At 42.3% G+C, this 23,269-nt stretch overlaps 1 protein-coding gene across 12 annotated transcripts in view; it reads right to left on the minus strand.

The window, feature by feature from the left end:
* The window catches only part of APBB2 (amyloid beta precursor protein binding family B member 2), a 177,190-nt gene that overhangs the window by 90,799 nt on the left and 63,122 nt on the right, over positions 1–23,269 (minus strand). For 6 of the 12 annotated variants that reach the window (XM_077934307.1, XM_028744275.2, XM_077934304.1 and 3 more), the window contains 2 exons: positions 16,768–16,884; positions 6,554–6,664 (listed from right to left, as the gene is read on the minus strand). In XM_077934307.1, the coding sequence (XP_077790433.1) occupies positions 6,554–6,599 (46 nt within the window). In that variant the 5' untranslated portion in view covers positions 6,600–6,664; positions 16,768–16,884. Of the gene's footprint in view, positions 1–1,461; positions 1,531–6,549; positions 6,665–16,767; positions 16,885–23,269 lie in introns of all 12 variants that reach the window. The other 6 variants (XM_077934313.1, XM_077934308.1, XM_077934312.1 and 3 more) reach the window with 4 other exon arrangements.

The following is a 23,269-nucleotide window of genomic DNA, read 5'->3' on the forward strand; positions in this document are numbered from 1 at the left end:
CAGAGCCAGACTATATTTTTTTTTGGGGGGGGGGGGATATGAACAAATTCCTATGCCCCACAAATAACCCAGAGATGCATTTTAAATAAAAGGACACATTCTACTCATGTAAAAACATGCTGATTCCCAGACCGTCCGCGGGCCGGATTGAGAAGGCGATTGGGCGGGATCCAGCCCCTGGGCCTTAGTTTGCCTACCCATGAACTATAATTGGCCATGCCTAGGAAGCATTTCCTTTGGATGAAGGCAGACTTATTGTACAATTGTAGTGTGGGAACGGACCCTGAGGGCCATCTAGCCCAACCCCCTGCAATCTCAACTCAATCATACATGACCATCCAACCTCTGCTTGAAAACCTCCAAGGAAGTAGAGTCCACCACTTCTTGTGGCAGTCTGTTCCACTGTAGAACAGCTCTTACTGTCATAATGTTCTTCCTAATGTTTGGTCAGAATCTCTTTTCTGACTAAGTGCCAAGACCAGATGCTGGAGCAAATGTCCCATCTTTTGAAAAAAATCAAGAGAGTGGGGAATAAGCAGGAACTGGATCTAATGTACTGATTCAGCCCTATAAAGCTTGTAGAATTGGAAGAGACCACAAGGGTCATCTAGGTCAACCCCCTGCAATGCAGGAATCTTTTGCCCAATGTGGGACTCAGGCCCATGAGCCTGAGATTAAGAGCGTTGTGCTCTACCGACTGAAATATCACTTCATCCTCCATTATGCTGAATATTTATATCTCATTGTGGAACATTCAAGACACTCCTATATATGACTACTCTACAGTATTATCTCAGCATGGAAGATTGCAGGCTGGAGGAGGGAGGAGAGGGAGGAGAGGGAGAAGAAAAAGAAAAAGGGCACCCAGTGAGTTCATGGCAGAGGTGAGATTCGGACCAGGGTCCTAGCCACTAACAACACAACAATGCTTTATGCAGGACAACTTCGCTGGAGTATTACAGAATCTCCAGGCTTTGAAAGATGCAGAAGGGGATACGGAAACAGTTCTTCTGGTGCCTCCTGATCCTTTATTCTCATTACAGCCCACCAGTTGCTGCCCTATAAATGCCCATTCTGGCCTTGTACTCAAGTTATCTTGACATATGTGGGCTTGGAAACACGCTTTTGTCGAGTGAAATGCATAGTTCCATCTACAGTTAACCGTTACATCAGCTGCACGGTTAACTGGGCCAGCCGAGCACTGAGATGGGGAAGTCTCTGGCTGATCCCACAACCTGCTCCCAATTCTTTTAAACAATGGATAAGAAATTGGCAAGTACTGGCTTTGAAAAACTGGCTGCATTGTTTTAAAGAAAAGAAAACACCAGAAGAAAGAGTGAGGGAAACGGAAAGAGAAAGAATGAATATATTTTTTAAATGGTAAATGCAAGACCGCGAGCCCAGAAGGAGAGAAAGAAATTCTATGCGTACAGTATTAAAATATCTGAAAGGGCATCTGACCTGGAGGGACTTCTGACATGGGTCACTGGGCCTCAGCAATGGATCAGGAAATAGATTATTATTTGAAATCTGAAAAGAGGGATCATTTTAAGAAATTAAAAACAAAGAAAGCCACAAAGCAAAGCCAGTGCAGCACAGCGCTGGACAAATTATTCAGTAAAAATAATTATTGCAAATACAGAAGCAGGGGGCAGAATCTATATCACTAGCAATGTTTAAAAGAAAAAAATATTCTCCATGTACATTTCAGAAAGGTGGAATTTCCCAGAGTTAACTCCCAATTGCATTCCATATTTTAAGCAAAATTTACTGTAACAACAGTGTCAAAATATTGTGTTGTGCTAGTGGAGAATAAGTCATGATTTTCGGCTGTTCGATGCCTTCTCTGTAGCAGAAGCGTTCTCAGTCTTGCTCTTTTATTTTGCAAAGCATCTCTCTCTAATGCTAATTCTTAAAATAAATCATATTTGCCAAGCAAATGAAAACGTAAAGCATTCTTGGTGGCCCTTTAAGCTCAGTTCTTCACAAACAAATTGAAGGGAGAAAAATCTTAACACAAGCAAAGTGGATTTCCTGGCATGCAGAATTTGCTGAAGTTGGACTAAATTATAGAGAGCACAAAGCCTGCTCATAGCAGACATCTAAGAAGAAGAGAATTTATTAGGTCTTCTATTTGAAACTCTCTCAAGCTTCAAGTTCTCAGTACATCAGAATATTTTTCACCAATTCCCCTCCTGGAAAGCGACATATCCTGCAGCTAGCTATAAAATGATGAGAGGGCATTATCACACCGAACAGAAGAAAGGTTACAGCTTGTGAAGTATAACCAATATATATTACTGCTGGTTGATGCCAACAACCTTACTTACTACACATGAGCTAAAATTCAAAAACTTCAGCTCTTTCCCTTCCGCTGGAAAGCCTATGAAGCTGAGATTTTATTTCTTTTTTAAGCATTTAGGTTTTCTGCACAGGTGGCAGATTTAAAAGACACCGAGAGGTTCCTACAATCGGGTGCCAGTAGCAGATATTCTTTTTTTCGTCTTTTTTACATGGTAACCTGCGACTGTGACGTGAACAAAGTACCACTGCATGCCTCCATTCCTCATAACGCCTTCTGGCTACTGCCATTCAGTTTTCTTACATCCCCATCCACAGGTTCCAGTGTTTGCTTCATCTTCCACGGCTGCTTCTACTTCCACTGTGGTGGCATTTGACCACGGGGTGGTAAGCAAAGTCCGAAGGGGACTGTCCTTGACCCAGAACTGCCCAGCAGCAGCAAACAGGTAGCAGACTCTGAGTAGCTGGTTTCAAACATAGAGCAACTTTCCTTTACTGCTGCTGTACAACCAGAGAGAGCCAGTGTGGTGTAGTGGTTAAGAGCAGTGGACTCGTAATCTGGTGAACCGGGTTCGCGTCTCCGCTCCTCCACATGCAGCTGCTGGGTGACCTTGGGCTAGTCTGAAGTCTCTCAGCCTCACTCAACTCACAGAGTGTTTGTTGTGGGGGAGGAAGGGAAAGGAGAATGTCAGCTGCTTTGAGACTCCTTCGGGTAGTGATAAAGCGGGATATCAAATCCAAACTCTAGTCTTCTTCTAGACCTGAAGCAGCATTGGCCTCACTGTAACAGTGTAAATGTAATGGAGAAGAAGCCTTGCTACAGCAAAAAGAAAAACTTGGCTAAGTTTCCCTATCTGCTTCTACTTTCCCCCCTATTCATATCACAGTAATAATTAAATTGCCTGCATCCAAGGATTTAGATTTCATCTACATCATAATACAAAATGAAAATTATGAACATACAGAAGAGATGAATTCTGAAATAAGAGCTGCTTGACTACCTCGGAAGGTAGTGGATTCTCCTTCCTTGGTTTTTAAGCAGAAATTGAATGGCCACCTGTCCTGTATGCTTTAGTCCTGCATTGCAACGGGCTCAACCAAATGACTCTCACAGTCCCTCCCAACTCTACAGTTCTATGAATCTATGATTCCATGATCCTAAGAACACTATACAGTAAAGGGTAGAAAAGGTAGATGGCATTATAATAGTAGCCTAGGGGATAAACAAAAAAATACCAAGACTTAACACAAGAGAGGCTTTTCGGGGAGGGGGGAAGTCGCAATGAACTTTTCATGTACTGCCTCTTGAGAAGATTATTTGACCTAGCTTGGAATATAGCAAGCCTTAAGGCTCAAGGATCATCACTGGCAGTAAAGTAGCCACAGGGATAGCCACTTTTCACCTGCCATTTCAAGGAGATGAAAGGGACAGGCTGCAAACTTTAAAGGGATCTTTGAACCTTTTATGGAAAACTGACCTTGATGCGAGACCCAGGTCAGCTGCGGTGGTATTACCTGAACTGCCTTTCAGCAAGACAGACACAAGAAATAAGAAAGCAACGAGTTTACACTGGAAAGGGGAAACTAAACACAAAATATGTCTCAGCTGGGGCACAGCTTATGAAGAACAGGGGTTATGTGGGTGTATCTTAAAGTAAAGGAAAAGGGACCCCTGACCATTAGGTCCAGTCGTGACCGACTCTGGGGTTGCGGCGCTCATCTCGCTTTATTGGCCAAGGGAGCCGGCGTACAGCTTCCGGGTCATATGGTCAGCATGACGAAGCCGCTTCTGGCGAACCAGAGCAGTGCCGTTTACCTTCCCGCCAGAGTGGTACCTATTTATCTACTTGCACTTTGACGTGCTTTTGAACTGCTAGGTTGGCAGAAGCAGGGACCGAGCAACGGGAGCTCACCCCATCGCGGGGATTCGAACCACCGACCTTCTGATCGGCAAGTCCTAGGCTCTGTGGCTTAACCGACAGCGCCACCCGCGTCCCTCATGGGTGTATCTTAGATGTGTTCATTCAACATGCCTGATTTTGCAACTCACTAAGTCTGTGCTGATATTTCATCTGTCCATATAGCAAGGGCAAGAACTCATGGACAACACAGAAAAGCAGCGCAGCATCATGTAGGGGAAAAAGCAATGTTACCTCTGTCAGGAGCTTACAGTCTCATTATGTGGGAGATACATGAGCTTCTGCTCCAGACATTTAATAGGAAGTACGGGGACGCGGGTGGCGCTGTGGGTAAAAGCCTCAGCGCCTAGGTCTTGCCGATCGAAAGGTTGGCGGTTCGAATCCCCGCGGCGGGGTGCGCTCCCATTGTTCGGTCCCAGAGCCTGCCAACCTAGCAGTTCGAAAGCACCCCCGGGTGCAAGTAGATAAATAGGGACCGCTTACTAGCGGGAAGGTAAACGGCGTTTCCGTGTGCGGCTCTGGCTCGCCAGAGCAGCAATGTCACGCTGGCCACGTGACCCGGAAGTGTCTCCGGACAGCGCTGGCCCCTGGCCTCTTGAGTGAGATGGGCGCACAACCCTAGAGTCTGTCAAGACTGGCCCGTACGGGCAGGGGTACCTTTACCTTTACCTTACAAAAAGAAGTGGCCGGAAATGTTTGAGCCTCTCTTTTGCTTCTGTAAGATCTAAAGCTGTTAGAGCCAGACTTTAAGGCCTTAATCCTGGAGACCCACAGACTGGGGTGGGGCAAAGAATGCCAAAGACAACAGCACATTATAGCAAGGAGAGGTGCAGTTCAGCAAGAAGCAAATGCTGTAGCACCACCAGCTTGCATAGGCATACCGGGGCGGACGTGAGCCACCACAACACCCCTTCTCTTTTCATTGCTTTTTAACCGGTGGAAGGTAGGATGGACACACGGATGAAGCATCAGCCATCTCCATTTGCCCAGAGGGCTGTCTGGATGAATATGGAGGTGATGTTGATAATGATGATTCAGCAGGGTAGCATGGGGAGCGGAGGGATAAAAGAGCAGCCAGGGTAACACAGAGGGCCCAGCACCTCCTCAAACCTAGCAGGACTCCTTTGTGTGTATGCCTGCATGGGTGTGTGTGTGTGTGTGTGTGTGTGTGTGTGTGTGTGAACTGCCAGCTCCAGGATTTTAGAGAATCTCGGCAAGGCAAATCCGGCTGCCCCCTATTCATGGGAGAGGCAGGGTGTGCAACCTTAGAATTCTCATGCTACCTTTGATCTTTTCATGCTTAATGAGAAATGATCATCTACGTGGGGCTACCTTTGAAGGTGACCCAGAAACTGCAATTAATCCAGAATGTGGCAGCTAGACTGGTGACTGGAAGTGGCCGCCAGGACCACAAAACACCGGTCCTGAGAGATCTGCATTGGCTCCCAGTACGTTTCCGAGCACAATTCAAAGTGTTTGTGCTGACCTTTAAAGCCCTGAACGGCCTCGGCCCTATATACCTGAAGGAGCGTCTCCACCCCCATCGTTCAGCCCGGACACTGAGATCCAGCGCCGAGGGCCTTCTGGCGGTTCCCTCATTGCAAGAAGTGAGATTACAGGGAACCAGACAGAGGGCCTTCTCGGTAGTGGCACCCACACTGTGGAACTCCCTCCCTTCAGATGTGAAGGAAATAAGCAGCTATCCTATTTTTAAAAGACATCTGAAGGCAGCCCTGTTTAGGGAAGTTTTAAATATTTAATGCTGTATTGTTTTTAACACTTGATTGGGAGCCGCCCAGAGTGGCTGGGGAAACTTAACCAGATGAGCGGGGTATAAATAAATTTATTATTATTATTATTATTATTATTATTATTATTATTATTATCTCATTGATGTTAGGGGTATAGTGGACACTTTGCTGGTCTTGGGGCCTACGGAAGCGCCTTCCTCTCCCAAGCTACGGAGCCAAAGCTGCTCAGGCAAGGGTATGGACAGACTGACGTACGCCACAGCATGCAAGAGAAAACATGGCATGAAAATTTAGTGCACCTGATTCCAACCATGCAGTCTTATCAAAGTTACCTGAGAAATTCAAACGGTGACACTGGCAACTAGTACACGGCAAGCACTTTGCTCTCCCATTGGCAGAGATTATAAAACCTACCCACTTTGCACGTTTAAACTTGGAAAATTTGGCCCCCAAAAATTCACTAAGGCTATAGCAACAGCGGGTGGGCAGTGCAATCAGAAAAGCAGGAAGTCAGCCAAGAGATGCTACCAGGTTTTGCTTTGCTTTCAAATCTACAGGTAGGGAGAAAATTCACATACATACATGAATTGCTCTGACGATAGTGAGCCCCTGGGTATCGCCTGCCCATAGTGCCACTCAGCACATTATCCCGTGTCGTCAGCTATTTCCAAAGCGCTCGGCAGAATTGTTTTACTGGAGGAAGAGAAGGAAAGAGAAGAAGAAACAGAAGGCAAAGGATTTAGTACAACGCATGTATTGTTCTCATTAAAATGCTAATGACCCTCTCCACCGTTTTTTTTTTTTGGGGGGGGGGGGGAATAATGTGTTTATAAATTATTCATTGTCGCACCAGCAGCAGAGACGAACTGTTGGGCTACCCATGCAGAGCAAGTTTACTGTTTGCGCTCATTCTCCGCCGATCGGCATAAATAATTTCAAGACAAACACAGTGCCTTGATACACTGGCTCTTCTGGGATTTCACAGCCTCAATGCACAGGCTGTGTTTCTTTGGGCACCGACTTTGGTTCTAAGCAAAGCTCAGCACTGGGTAAATAACCTCCATTTTCAGGTGCAGTGAACAACCGGTGTAAAATCATTGTAGATGTTAGAAAATCCATTTGCTTCCCCTCTAGGGATCTGACAGCTGTGGACGGCTCAAGAAAGCGAGCCAAGCCCCACAAAGCCAAGAGAAGCCCTAACAAGGAAGCAAGAAGAGGAAACAAACAAAACCCCACTAATTCAATGCTTCCCCAAGTTTTTACTGGATTAAAAGCAGAGAAACGCTGTATTCTTTCACTGGGGGTTGTGTGAGAGTACATTTTTATGCTGCGAATGAGTACCACCTGTATTCTATGAAGTTTGCCCAGTCCCTGTCAGCCTAGCCTACCTCACAAGGATGTTGTAAGGATAAAAGGGCCCCTCTGAGTTTCTTGAAGCTTCTTCAGTGGAGGACAGTTTTAAGCAGGTGGAACTGGGAAATCAATCTATTAATATGAACCCATTGTCCAAGTCAAGATCTCCATTCAGTAGCTGAGAGTGACTCAATATGGGATAAAGTTTCACAAAATAATAAGGATTACTATATTTTAAATATATAGATGATATACAGTGGTACCTCGGGTTACATTCGCTTCAGGTTACATATGCTTCAGGTTACAGACTCCACTAACCCAGAAATATTACCTCGGGTTAAGAACTTTGCTTCAGGATGAGACCAGAAATCGTGCTCTGGCGGCACGGCGGCAGCGGGAGGCCCCATTAGCTAAAGTGGTGCTTCAGGTTAAGAACAGTTTCAGGTTAAGTACGGACCTCCGGAATGAATTAAGTACTTAACGAGGTACCAGTGTATAAGGGCAAAGTTAATTCACATGGCAATGAAGTTATTGCCATAACCTGAACAAAGGAAACTTCCTAGTCATCCCTTACCACAGGCCCTTGTAGCACATTCTAGCCTCACCTTCTCCTTGGCATGCTAGGGAGGGAGAAAAAGGGGGGGCACTCTTTTGACCCCCAAGCTGAAACATGTGAAGGTTTTGCTAAGCCTTACTTATTTTTATACAAGGGAGCAAGTCATTCAAGTTGGACCACTATTCCCCAGCTGCCAATATCTCATTTGGGGGCAAGGTGCTTGAGAAAGAAGTGGTGGGAAAGCTTCAAGCATTCTTGAATGGAACCAATTATCTAGAGCCGTTCCAATGTGCAAATATATATATATTTAGAGAGAGAGAGAACACCATATGGAGCTAAGGATGAAATAGAATATACCAGCACTCTGTATAGGAGTGAGAGTATAAAAGAAAACCCAGTGCACTTTAAAAATAGCCAACTACAGCAGTACTCTAAACAAAAATGTTCAGAAGGAGCTACGTGCCAGCCATGATTTTGCAGGAGCACAGAAAAAGCCACGGAATGTGGTGCTGGTTGCAGAATCCAGTTATTTAAGTTATTTGCTTGCACAAAGGTATACCTGAAAATGTCTGGTCCTTGCCTCTACCCGAGAAGTTGAATCATTTGAGCAAAACAGTAAAAACCACTGCATAAAATAGGAAATAACAAATGTGTTCTAATCTGCAAAATGTATAGAATTTTGGGTTTTTGCAGAATTCCGGGGTTTTGTTTTTTTAAGTGCAGAGAGGACACAGCTCCAAATAATTTCATACCAGATGCAAGCACAGATGGCGCTACCATCAGCCAACTTTACACAAACATACACACCCTTCTGCCTTGTTTACTAGCTAGCCTGATGAAGCGTTCTGGAGAATTTGAAAGCTTGCACACTAATTTGTGATGTTTTGGTTGGCAAACAGAGATGTTGCTCCAATGTGGCATTTGGTTTCTTTTTTCACACTTGTTATTTTTATTTAACAAAACTTATATGCCGCTTGATTGCAATAAAGCCTCTGGGGTTGACAAGAAATAATAAAAACATCAATGAAAAAGTTAAAAACATTTATAAATATTTAAATATAATTAAAATGAACAGCAAGGGGAAATCAAGCACATCAATATTTGCATGTCTACATAGGCTTGTTGAAATAAAAATGTTTCAAGTAAGCACCCAAAGGACACAGTGAAAGCACCTGCCTTATGGGGCAACACAGCTACCTCCACATTTGTTTGACATGGAAAACACCAAATTTAGCTGTGCAATAGTGAGATCCTAACATGGAGGGAGAATATATTATACTATCTGAAGGTGGGAATTCATTCTCTGATAGAAAAATTCCCTACAACTGCGAGGCAAAGCAACTTGACTTCAATTTCAGCCCTGTCCTAGAATGACATATAAAATTACCTGAAACCTGCATAGCACCTGAAACAGCCTAAGTTGAATGTCTGCTATCATCTGCTCCCAAGCCTCATCTTAAGACTCTTAGATTCTGCACACCCTGATAGATGGATTCAAGAGACCATCTCAGATGTCAGTCCTGAAGACTTGATCACTGCCTTGCAAGCCTAATTATATGACATTTAGGAAACATCTGGAGGCAGCCCTGTATAGGGAAGCTTTTTATGGTTTAATGTTCTACTATGTTTTTATATATGCTGGAAGCCGCTCAGAGTGGCTGGGGCAACCCAGTCAGATGGGAAGGGTACAAATAATAAAATGTTGTTGTTGTTGTTCTTTCCCCACCTGGCCTGGGAAGGTGGGGCCCTGACTGACTCCAGCTACAAAAGGTGAGGCTGCTGGACAGACTGTTAGGTTTAAGGATTTTTCACTGCTGCTATTGATTTTATTTTTTTGTATTTTTATTTTTAGATCTTATCATGATTGATGTGGAAATCATTCAATTTGGTTTTGTACTTTTTGATGCTTTTTATTTATTGTTTATGCCTACTTTTTATGTTTGTAATTAATCAAATATTTTACCGCTGTAAGCTGCCTTGGGCATGGTTCTTAACCATAGAAAGGAGGCATACAAATAAAATAAAGTTTATATATTATAGTTTTACCATCATCCAACTCCCCCTGCCTTTGTTTATCATCTAGGCTGCTGACAAGTTCTGAAGAATTAATATGCATTCACAGAAATTTGGTTGGTCTAATAAAGGAATTGTCATGAGATACGGTAGATGATGATGATACATCATTTTATTCATAAACATTCAAAAATGTTTTGGTTGTGTATATTTTTAATTCAGGTTTAACATTCTGTTCTGCCCCCAACAAGGGTCAGTTATTTAGTGATAGCCTATGTGTATTAGTATTATTTGGCATTATCCCATTATACTAAATGTGGGCAACATCTGTGCATGCTTCAGCTTTTACTTTATTTTTTTCCCCTAGCCCTTGTGGTTGAAACCATGATGAAGAAGATGCTGAACTTTTTTATATATATATATAAAAAAATCAAATTAATCATTCATTTCAACTCCTGGCTTGTAATCCATCTGACAAGAATTTTTCTAAAGGCTGATTTCACCATTTCAAGGGAATCAGAATAAGTGTAAGTGGACCTCCCACTTAAAAAACAACAACAACCATACATTAAGTAGGCTAGGAGTACAGTGGTACCTCGGTTTATGGACGCTTCAGGTTACAGACTTCGCTAACCCAGAAATAGTACCTCGGGTTAAGAAATTTACCTCAGCCAGACCTTAAACTTTGTTGTGAACCAGCTGCTTTTTGCTGGCTGAGAGAATGGCTGCTTCTTGAAAACACTGAAGTGTTGGATAATGGCAGATGAAGTTGATGGACTATAAGGAATTGGCGGCAAGGACTGGCAAAATCCGAGACCAGGGAGAAGAGTTGGTGGAAGAAGACTGGAAAAAGTTTAAAGACTATTACAGAAATATTGTAAAATTAATGAATGTTAGAAGAATGTTGGAATGAAGTTATATGGCTTTAGTAGAAATGTTATAAGGAATTAAGTATAAATAGATTAATAGAATATTAAAGGAAAAAATAAGGCTAGAATGTGTTAAGATAATTATAGGATAGAAAACAGAGGAAGATGGAAAGGAATTGCTGAAACAATTAACAGAAGTGGAATACAAAAAGGGAGGTGTGAGGAGGTCGTTGAAATAAGTGAATGAAAGATAAGATATTGAAAATGTTTGATGTGTTTTAAACTGTTTTTCTTTGTTTTTGTTCTGTTTTGTTAGTTTAATGTGTTAGTGTTATGTAGTGTTTTTGTATTGTATTGTACTTTTTTTGTAGTGTTTAAATGGTTGGAAAAGCAATAAATATTATTTTAAAAATTTTTTTACCTCAGGATGAGAACAGAAATCGCATGGCGGTGGTGCGGCAGCAGTGGGGAGGCCCCATTAGCTAAAGTGGTGCTTCAGGTTAAGAACAGTTTCAGGTTAAGAACGGACAGCCAAAATGAATTAAGTTCTTAACCCGAGGTACCACTGTAGTCCACTTTCTTGTGATATGGCAGGAGGTGCTGAAGTTGCCCATCCTTACATTATGCTTATTTTGTTTTTAAAAGCACAAATGCAAAGGGGGCAGCTGTTGAAGTGGATTTAAGGGGCTTTCCTCAGAAGTAAGCCATCAGTCTTTGGAACAGAGTACAAACATATGCATTACAAACTAGGCCTTCTACTAAAGTTATTCATAAAATAAACAGAATTCAAAAGCATACAGGCCCAGCGTCTCCAAAGAATACTGTACAGCAAAATTTCTATGCCCTGCCAACCCGCTGACTGATAGCTCTATGCTTGGCACATCTCCTCTGACTGATAAAAAACCATCAGGGATCTAATGCCAGAATGACCATCCGTCTCTTCCTCCTACAGTGTCATACAGATATATTTCTGAGGGATTGCATATCCCTCCTGCATAAACATCCGTTGTGGTGTTATGCAAACACTCCAAGAGAGGCTCGAGTGCATTTTTAAGCATCTCACGGAAAAATGTAATCTCCACCTCACTTCCACCATTGCTGAGCTTGCATTAAGTTCCCAAATGCAGCTTCTTTATGTATTATACAGAATCACCAGGTGGGAGAGGGCTCCCTCAGTGTCAATTTACATTTGTTTAGCAAGCATATTCTTTCATCCTGGACTATAGCAGGGAAATGCTTAAAGTGCTGGAAACACACCTGGGTTAACAGTCAGTCTTGAGGCTGCCAGGACAAGGTAGGTCCAAGGTAGTTTGCATCTTTCCCCAAGGAAACGCCAGATATATAAGGGAAAGGCATAAAAAGGATGGCATGCAACAGCCGAGGAGGAGAAAAAGCTCTGGGACAGAGGCAACGGCCAGCAAAAGAGAAGCAGGAAAGGAATTTTAAAAATTAAGTATGAATTTGTATGCTGGGCTTGTATTAAGAGTAATGGAAATCAGGTGCATTCAGATAATACAGAGACAGGAATAAGGCATACAGGAAAGAACTAGCAGGTCTGTTCCCACTAGGCATAGTCTATGAGGTCACCCTGAGCATCACATATCACAGGAATCCCAGTTGTGTCCCCACTACCAAATTGCCTCATTTGCTTAATTTATATTGTGTACTGTGAGCAGCTGCTTCCTCCAGATCTCAAGGAACCTCAGGACAGTGCCAAGAATTATTATCAAGCTACATGCTATGGAGAAACGATGATGTGTTACCCTCTCTAAAAATAAAACCATTCATTTTTCACAAGATCAGGAATGCCAGCCTAAAACATAAGCATGTGTTCTGGAGCAGAGAAAACAAGTGCAAGGGGGCTCTCTCAAATAACAAAACAAAAAACAAAATGTATATGCCTAATAATCAAGTGAGGGCTTTTTTAAAAAACTGAAGGAACAGAAAACAAATAACAAAATGAACTTTGTGCATTTTAATTTTGTTTTTGAGGTTTAGAAAAATGTCTGCTCCCTGTGGTGCTGTCCTACATTATTACCTCTGAAAGGGGGAAGCCAAGTAAACAACTACACTGCAACCCATGACTTGTTTTCAAGTTGCCTTCTGAGCTTTCCTTTCTCCCCATGTGATGTGGACAACTTTCCACAACACCTGATATAATTGCAAATAATTCCATTTGTAAAAGACAACACACCAGGAGCCGAATTGTCACAGCACTGCCCAGCAACCATGGTTGCTGTTGCCTTCAAGAAAGCTGCATGAAATGGAGATTTTTTTGCTCAGGGAGATACACCCCAAGAGACTCTCACCTTCTGCTCTGCATATAACAACTGTATTGTCAGGCTACGTGAGTTTCCCTTTGGGGCTTATATATATTTCCTTCTCACAGCCTACTGAAATCAAGCCAACAAAATGGAATACAGTGGTACCTCAGGTTAAGTACTTAATTCGTTCCGGAGGTCTGTACTTAACCTGAAACTGTTCTTAACCTGAAGACCACTTTAGCTAATGGGGCCTCCTGCTGCCGCAGCGCCGCCGGAGCACAATTTCTGTTCTCATCCTGAAGCAAAGTTCTTAACCTGAAACACTATTTCTGGGTTAGCGGAGTCTGTAACCTGAAGTGTATGTAACCTGAGGTACCACTATAATGCCCATTAAAGCCGAAGCCCTTAGACTAGTTCTGCTTTTTTAGTTAAAAACAATTTTTAAGCATGTATCAGAATCCCTCAAGACAATTTTGGAAGACATGACCCCAAACTCATGGAAACGTAAAAAGCAATCTGCTGACATGAAGCTGGAACTCTCTGCCTCCTTTCTTGTGACGCAGGGTTTTGAGAGAGCTAAAAAAATAATACTACAAAGGCCACAACTAATGAACACTGCACATGCCCTAGAACTCAGTGCAAGATACCTAGAACTCAGTGCATGTATCAATTGAGAGTATTTCTTGGAAGACACCCAACTGTCCACTGAAACTCCAGATCCCAAATTAAGATTGATAGCAGTGGTCTACCTTTCTTTTAAACTTTCCACCATTAATTATAATCTCACTGAGAAGCCTCTAAGTAAGCTTCCAAGGAACCCCAAATTTCTTTTCATTCTTACCTGAAACATGGCTAAAAACAGGACTTATATTTTACCCAGTGGTTTATCAGAAATTCAGGCTTACAAGAACAGTGGGGTAATTTTATACAGGAAAAAATCAAGATCTTAGGGAAAGAAAACAACCTTTTAAAATGGTAGCCATGCAAAATAGTACTCAATGTTTTCTTCCAGTTTAATTATTAGTCTTACGCATTTGTACAACTTTTATAAAGCTTGAGAATAAAGCAAAGCTTTAGTCATAGTCATTCAAACACTTCTCAAATAGGAAACCAGAGAGCTTTTATGTTCTTCTTATTACCTTGGACAACAAATACAATGGCAAAATAAATTATACACCATTTGCCAATAAAATATTTACAATTAGCCTCTGAGTAAGTGTGCCAAGAAATACCAGTGATTATATATCAGATTAGAAATCAGATAAACTTTAGTACTTTGTGTGGTGAAAAAGTGCATGGTAAGCGAAAAGCAATACAGAGCTTGAGGGCTCCCTTTCCCCCGCTGAAGTACTGCATACTCAATTTGACAAAAGATATAGTAAAAATGTACCAGCACAAAAAATAAATAATGGAAGCCAAAAAAGCACTCATTAGGAAAATCGGCAGAACACTGTTATCAATACTGCAGGAAAAAGAAAATGCCTTCATATTTCTGTCAGTATGAACAAACGCATCAGAAAACCTACGCATGCCATATCTCTACAGGCTCTCAAAGAAGAATCCTACAACACAGACATTTTATCGTTATCAGTTGCCAACAATTTTAGGAACTGCCTGGAATTCCACTTAGGGCTTGTTCGGACATTGAGCCCCTCAAGCCCCATGGTTTCCTCCAGGGCGAGATGAGGGGTACACGCCTTCCCACTCCGTCTTCAGAGTAGAGAGAGCCTTCAATCATCAAGTGATTCCTTCACCTGCAGTCTTACGTCTCACAGCCCACCTACAGCTTGACCACTAGCCCACAGTGGCAGACAAAGCTATGTTCCCTAACAACATGCACCCAAAATCCCAAAAGTGACAAAACTGTTATTTCATGAATGCTGCTACTTCCGAGTTCAGGTAGGAAACAGGCCCAGGCAAAAAAAATCCCTAAAGCAAACATGCCACGTTATCCTTCTTCAAGTATCTCACGTATCCTCAACAAACATGCTCTGAAGTAGGTTACAGTGGTACCTTGGGTTACATACGCTTCAGGTTACATACGCTTCAGGTTACAGACTCCGCTAACCCAGAAATAGTACCTCTGGTTAAGAACTTTGCTTCAGGATGAGAACAGAAATTGCGTGGGGGCGGCGTGGCAGCAGCGGGAGGCCCCATTAGCTAAAGTGGTGCTTCGGGTTAAGAACAGTTTCAGGTTAAGAACAGCCCTCCAGAACCAATTAAGTTCTTGACCCAAGGTACACTGAAAAATAGTAATTATTTCCCAAGTGACAGAGGATTTAAGCCAGGGTTCCTCAGTCCACACCCACCACTCTTCCCACTAACACCCACTAACTGGCTCTCTCTCGGGCTTTTAGCATCATCGAGGACTGGAGATTTTGGTTGGGATCCTTCAAACGAGAAGCATGTGGTACTAAGGCAGAATATCTGAATTGCTCTAATTCCTCCCCCTTGGCCGTTTAAATATTTTAGGACAGGAATCAGTCTGTAGAATGCAGTGAAGAGGTTCCTGCTCTTTCCTTGATGTAATTATCCCACATCTTGCACCAGAGTTTCCTAATGCAAATCAGACTCCTTTAAAAGTAGATGCTGCAGCAGCTGGAAAGCAGCCATGGCCTCTCTGCAGCAGGCAAACTTGCTAAGGCTGGAATGGAGCACCATTTCTCCCCATTGACTTCCCTGTGATGTCTACTAATCAAAAGTGTATGACACGCTGTCGATCAAACTTCCTGCCCCTGTTCATTGGCCGCAGTTTGTGGGAGCAGAGAAACTTACAATGTGGTCAGGTCATATCTCAAATTACTAGGCATCATTCTGGGCTGGGAGGAGAGAAGTGTGGGGAGGGGAAGAGGAGAAGTAGTCGTGAGATTGCTGGTTTTGGCAGTAGCGACATAAATGGCATCGAGGTCTACGAAGGAGAAGGCCTGAGCAAGGCTTTACAGAGCAGCGCATGGAAACGCCGTTTACCTTCCCGCCGGAGCGGTACCTATTTATCTACTTGCACTTTGACGTGCTTTGGAACTGCTAGGTTGGCAGGAGCGGGGACCGAGCAACGAGAGCTCACTCTGTCATGGGGATTCGAACCGCCGACCTTCTGATCGGCAAACCCTAGGCTCTGTGGTTTAACCCACAGCGCCACCCACGTCACCTGCTTTTCCTTAGGACGTCCCTATTTTCATTGGAGAAATGTTGGAGGGAATGGGCTACTGATTATCTTCCCTCTGGTTGCCAAAGTAGAAAGTTCTAGTTGGTTCCAGAGGAGGAAATGCAATCTCTGAAGAGCAAGGGGCGGAGTTTCCACTTCCCTCCCCACCCTGTGGCACTAGTTTAAAAGGAAAGGAACCTCTCCTCTCAGCCCAACACCGCAATATGAAGGAAAGAAAAGGCCCTTCTCCTCTCTCTGGCACTGCCCCATTGCTAGAAAGGTTCAAGAATGCAGGAAACAGGGAAGAACGTCTATAGGAAATGGACGACTGGAAATGGCTTTGAAGGCCAGATATGGGTTTGCCATTCCCAGTTTAATGTGACATCTGAACTGACAAACCATAGTGTGAAGAAGATTGGCAAACAGCTGTTTCTTCTTACTAGTTTGGTGCAATGTCAGAATTGGCATTCCACCACTATGGCTATTTCTCTTTCATCTGGAGGCCACTGGGCAGATGGATGGCAACCCCTGGTTTATTGCCACAGGCTGCAGAGTCCTGTTGGAACAAATCAAAGTAGTTCTACGGAAATACTTACTCTCTCCAGCCTTTGGGTGAAGGCTTCGACGGAAGGCCACTTTTCTTAGCCCTTGACGCAAGCACCAGAGGAACTAATTTTCTGATATGCTATCTTGAAGGAATTAATCTGAAAGTGCTGAAAAGAGAGAGAGAACAAAAGCTGAAAGTTTGTAGTTATCAATTACAAAAGCCACAACATCTCTTTTGTTTTAGCAAGAGCTCACTTATATTTCATACTTCAAACATAGCGCTGTAATATTGAGTGCTGGCTGCCAGTTGCTGGCATGTCTGAATGGTGAATTATCTAAACCCATTTCAATCTCACTTCAGACCTGGGTGCTACTTTGGTTGCTGTAATTGATTACTGTGATCATGAGAAAGATGAGGGTGGGGGGTGCTATCCTATTGATTATCCCAGACTTTTCAGAGGTGCTCAATTCCATAAATCATGTTATCCTCCTACAGTGGCTCTGTGAGCTGGGGATCTGTGCTACAGTGGCTTCACTTGTGTTGTTGTTGTTGTTGTTGTTGTTGTTGTTGTTGTTGTTAATATGCCATCCTTCATCACAAGATAATAATACAAGGTAATAATACAATAATACAAGACCACAAGATAATAATACAAGGTAAAAGCACAAATAGTTATATAACGAAGATATATAATGACGAATCCATCAACTCAAGTGTTATTGAGTCTGCTGCTTCAGGTTTTTGAATGTTGATACAGTACAGGTTTTAGTTGCTATTTTAACGATGGTTTTATTATGACTGTATTTTGTTATTGCTGTGTTCTGCCTTGAGCCGCTGTGGAAAGAAGGGTGGGTCTGAAAAGCCTAATAAATAATAATATTTAGCCTTTTTTCAGCATGTCACTTACTTTAATTAGTAATTAATTAGTAATTAGTAATTTAATTAGTAATTAGAATTCATTCGCACATAAAAGTTTTGAACCCTTCAATAATAATAATAAAATTATGCTGCAGGTTTTTAAAATTAATTTTGTTCAATAAAGCTTAAAAATAAATATTGAAATCAAACAAGCTACAAAAACAACCTCAAAACCCACCTACCAACCTCAACCCAAAACCAAGAAAGAAAATACAATAATTCAAGGTTGTTAACCAAAGCATCTGTATGTATAATAAAAAGGAGATGGAAGGGAAGAGGAGAGGAGAGGAGAGAGATATTCAACAGGTAGCTTATATATGAGTGCCTTATGCAACGTACTCATAAATGGCATCCCTGTGACTTTAGCACTTATTTTTGTCTCCTTATGTTCCCAAGTCACATTTACTATCAGTTCTATCTAAACACAGTACAGTGGTACCTTGGGTTAAGTACTTAATTCATTCCAGAGGTCTGTACTTAACCTGAAACTGTTCTTATCCTGAAGCACCACTTTAGCTAATGCGGCCTCCTGCTGCTGCCGCGCCACCGGAGCACGATTTCTGTTCTCATCCTGAAGCAAAGTTCTTAACCTGAGGTACTATTTCTGGGTTAGTGGAGTCTGTAACCTGAAGCGTCTGTAACCTGAAGTATATGTAACCCGAGGTACCACTGTATTTCATAAGAAACTACAGGACGGATGTGGATTGTGCCTAACATCATGTGTACACTGCTTCCCAAACCATCAGTGAGAGCACACTGGATACAGAAATATGCACACAATCAGTGGGTGTGTTTGCTATCAGAACTGCATTGATACCATTATGGGAGTAGGAGGGGGGGGAAGGACTCGGCTGGCCATCCAGAAGCAGGCCAAATTTCTAAGAATTATACCAATCCAATGCAGCCTACAAACTGTTGCTGACACTGCACACCCCTACTCCTTTCTGTGCCAAAAATGAGCTCTGAGGCCTACAGGTTAGGCTCTGGTCTTAAGCCATTTGCCCCCATTTGCCTCTTACCACTTACATCTGGGCACTCCCTGTTTTAGAGGTGCCTGCCAGCAGGATTTGAGATACCCGTCAATCTATTATTTTGAATTAATTAATTTCTCTGAATAGTCTCAGCTGCTTAAAAAAAGAGAGAGAGGGGTATTTAAATTTGCATTACCAAATTAAAGCCAAAACAAATCTGCCGACCGCTTCTGCGGTTCTCTTCCCGGCAAGACTAGTCTTGCAGAAGTACGTATCACGGCGCTTGCTCGTGGTCCCCCCAGCAATTCCCAAGACTGACAATTTTGTACGGAATGACAACTATGCGTAGCATTTTGCTCACAGGTACCACAGAACTCGGGGTCACCGACAGCCGTAACATTTTCCTGGAAGCAACAAAACTATAAACTTCTAACCTTTGTCAAGGTCTGACGCCTTAATGGGTTTATGACTGGGAAGATGAGAGATAATCATTCTTTGCAAATACCTGTGTGATATTCTTATAGCTTTGGTCTCTTGTGGAAGCTGTATAAAAGTTCTGGGCCCTTATCTTGTATGAAGTAAACTGAAGTTGTGTGTGTGTGTGTGTGTGTGTGTGTGTGTGTGTGTGCGCGCATGCACACACACACACACACACACACAAAATTAGCTAGGGAATGGGGGAATCAGTTCTTGTATATCTTGTATTATTTGTTGTGTTTGTACTCTGATGCCAGGAATAGGTCCTTCAAGCTATATTTAATATGCTGCCATTAGTTGCAGATGCACAGTGACTTTTGGACGAAAGGAGAGAGCTCAACTGAAGCATCCAACACTTGGGTGGATTGCAGGAACGTTTTTAGACTGCCTGACTGCAAAGTTTGCAAATAAGAATTATTTGTTCCATTTGTTCAAACAGATTACATCTGCAATTACAGTGGTACCTCGGGTTACATACGCTTCAGGTTACATATGCTTCAGGTTACAGACTCTGCTAACCTAGAAATAGTGCTTCAGGTTAAGAACTTTGTTTCAGGATAAGAACGTGGCGGCAGCAGGAGGCCCCATTAGCTAAAGTGGTGCTTCAGGTTAAGAACAGTTTCAGGTTAAGAACGGACCTCTGGAACGAATTAAGTACTTAACCCTAGGTACCACTGTACATCCTTACGGGCAATTGATTTGGCCTGTTTAAACTGAGGTTTTGTCTAAATAAATTTTGCTCACTTTAAATCTTTGCAAGTTTTAGCTGAACTAAACCCACACAGAGCTTACATGAGCACAATATAATACAATCATTATTAGTCCAATAATATATTGGAATATTCAGGATCACTACTCATGATTAATACTTCATGGTTTAAAAGGCGTATGCCGAACAAGTAAAAGAATGACATATATTTGAACAGTGGAGAAATACAGAATATAACTAGAAGATCTGGAGTCCAGGTTACTAAAAGGCTCAGAGGGTCTTGAGATGATTAATAAAATGTGGATGACTCCACGTTTCATATTTAATAACCAAGTGTTTGGTCTGCTTTTTGTGGGAGAAGAATCTACCTGTTTTTTATCATTTGACATTGGTGAAGGGTTTATAAACATTTGAAAGTAAAAACCCAGTAGTTTATATTTTACTTGTTTAAACTCTTTCATGTACCAAAATCCTATTTTATAGTGTGTGTGTGTGTGTGTGTGTGTGTGTGTACACACAGAAAATAATACACATAACTAAACAGGAAAAGTAAGTATTTTTATATATTGCTTAGTATTTTAAAAAAATTCTAAGCAGTTCAAAAATATGTTATTGTCCCATTTTGAGCATAATCTGGTTAAAAAAAATAAATACCACAATGAGTCTCCTTCTCATACATCTAATTCAAAATCTACTGGAACTACTCAATATTCTTTCTTGGTTTTCATATTGCATTGCAACAAAGCCAGAATTATTAAAAATCAGGAGGATAAAATCTGAGCACACATTATCAGTTTATATGTGCCTCTTTTTCTAAGAATAGCCAAGAAAGACTGACAGATGCTTGATTATTATGACCATAGTGAAAAGTGAAAGGATGGGAGAAAGATGAAAGTCCAGCATGCTTAATGGATAGCCAAACAAAAGACCAAAACAATAGTTTGAAAGTGGCTGGCATATGCTCCTTTCCATGATAAGCTGTGAATGAGTATCTGAAAGGAAATGTCCAAATGGCAGATGTTTTTGATAAACAGAAGGCAAAACGCCCCAACGTTACCAACATCTGAAATGGGTGGGGGCGAGATAAATGCATTTTCTAAGCATCAGATAGTGAAACAGAGCCGTTTCTTTGCACATTTTCCCTTAAAAAGTAAGCATTGTAGATGAAGAGGCTAAAGCCAAGTCTCACTAAGACCAAATCTACTGTATCAGCTGAGAATATGAGTTCTGCCCAGTTCAAATCTCAGTTGCTGATGCTTCCAGATGGTCGCTATTTTCAGGATTCAATCACATAACGGCAAATTCAGGTTGCACAATTACAGTTGATTGAGATGTCACCCACAACATACAGTGGTGCCTCGCAAGACGAAATTAATCCGTTCTGCGAGTCTCTTAGTCTTGCGGTTTTTTACGGCTTAGTGGCTTAGTGAATTAGCGGCTATTAACGGCTTAGCGGCTTTAAGAAAAAGGAAACAAACTCGCAAGAACTCGCAAGACGTTTCGTCTTGCGAAGCAAGCCCATAGGGAAATTCGTCTTGGGAACGACTCAAAAAACGGAAAACTCTTTCGTCTAGCGAGTTTTTCGTCTTGCGAGGCATTCGTCTTGCGGGGCACCACTGTACCTGCTTGCTCAGAGGCAACATCATTTAATCTCCCTTCAAAAAGATCAGAATGCATGCTTAATAAACAGTCACTGTCGTATAACCTCCCTACAAACAAATCAGGTATAATCCTGGACAAACTGGGTGTCTAGAAGTGACCCAAGTCTCACCTGAACCTCAGCCTGCATTCCGCCTCATGCAAGGTAAGGACAATGAAGCTAACTTACTTTACAGGATTGCTGTACAGTGCTCTGAACACTTGAAGGCACAAATAAATACTAATCTTTGACATCCATCGAAATACACACTTGAAATGAAGAAGTAAAAGCACTTGTCTAAAATGAAGACACTGTCACAGGAATGCTTCTGCTACTGGCTGTGGCTCAGGCCACTCCACATTGAGGAAGCATTGAAAATCTGAATGGGCCCCATAAGTGTGACTGTATTTTTCCATTTGCAATCACTTTATTTGTCTTGTATGTGAATCAGGTTTGGATTTTTTTATCTTAAAAAGCTTTGAATATCCCCACCCCCACCCCAAAAGTGCTTGTGCTGAGATACCACAATATGAGCTGCTCAATATGCTAGCCAAGCAAATGTCGCAATTTGGTTGAATACTAGCACCATTTTCAAATGGGAAGTCATTCTATGGAATCACAAGGAAAGCTGTCATGTTCAGATTTTGACTAAATAGACCAAGGTAATCAATGTGTTGCCCCCCTAGATGTTGGACTACAATTCTGAGCATCCTTGACTATTGGCCATGCTAGCTGTGGCCGATGGGATTTGTTCGACAACGGCAACTGGAGAGTACCAAGCTGAATACCCTTGGGGTAGACATTTACAGTGGTACCTCGGGTTACATACGCTTCAGGTTACATATGCTTCAGGTTACAGACTCCGCTAACCCAGAAATAGTGCTTCAGCTTAAGAACTTTGCTTCAGGATGAGAACAGAAATCGTGCTCTGGCGGCACGGCGGCAGTGGGAGGCCCCATTAGCTAAAGTGGTGCTTCAGGTTAAGAACAGTTTCAGGATAAGAACAGACCTCCGGAACGAATTAAGTACTTAACCCGAGGTACCACTGTATCTACTTGTTGCTGGGGTGGGGTAGAGGAAGGCACGGTGAAAGACATGAGAGAAGGGCCCAAAAGCAGAAAAGAGGAGAAGCCCAAACAATCATCATTAAGTAGACTGTCTTCTCACCCATCTCTTCAACAATGATTATTTGAAAATAGGTAGCTAGACTCAGAAAATAATTTCTTCCAGAATTCCTGATTGGCCATGTGGTTTTGGGTTTTGCTCACCATTGGAGATGCTGTCATAATGGAAGGCTTCATAAGCAGTGTTCAAAATTCCCCAGGCGCCAGGCATGCTTTACGACTGCGAATGGTCCACTTGCAACCACATGGAATGTCCTGTCCCCCATTTGGCGACTGATATCCCCACTATTTGGCTGGTGCGCAGCATTTATAAATATTAATTATCCAAATGACTTATGGTTGGTCACTATTGCTGAAGCGGAGACCCATTTATGTTAGTGTTGTCCAATTAGCAATTGCTATTGATAGTAAAAATGTGTCACTGATGTGAAATGTGTATTAGTTCACGTGTTTCAAAAGAAGAGATTTGTGTAATTGGTAATATGCAATTAAACTGTGAAATATAATACAATGGTACCTCTAGTTGCGGACTCAATCCGTTTTGGGGTGCTGTTCACACCCCAAAAAGTCCGCAACTAGAGTGCCTCTTCCACGCATGTGTGTGGCACAATCGAGTGCTTCTGCGTATGCACAAAGCGCGCAGATGGCTTCTGCACATGTACGCGTGGCGAACCCAGAAGTAAACACTTCCGGGCTTGCCGTGTTCGTAAGCT

This window comes from Podarcis muralis, chromosome 9 (genome assembly GCF_964188315.1).
Source record: "Podarcis muralis chromosome 9, rPodMur119.hap1.1, whole genome shotgun sequence".
In the NCBI taxonomy this organism is placed as follows: domain Eukaryota; kingdom Metazoa; phylum Chordata; class Lepidosauria; order Squamata; family Lacertidae; genus Podarcis; species Podarcis muralis.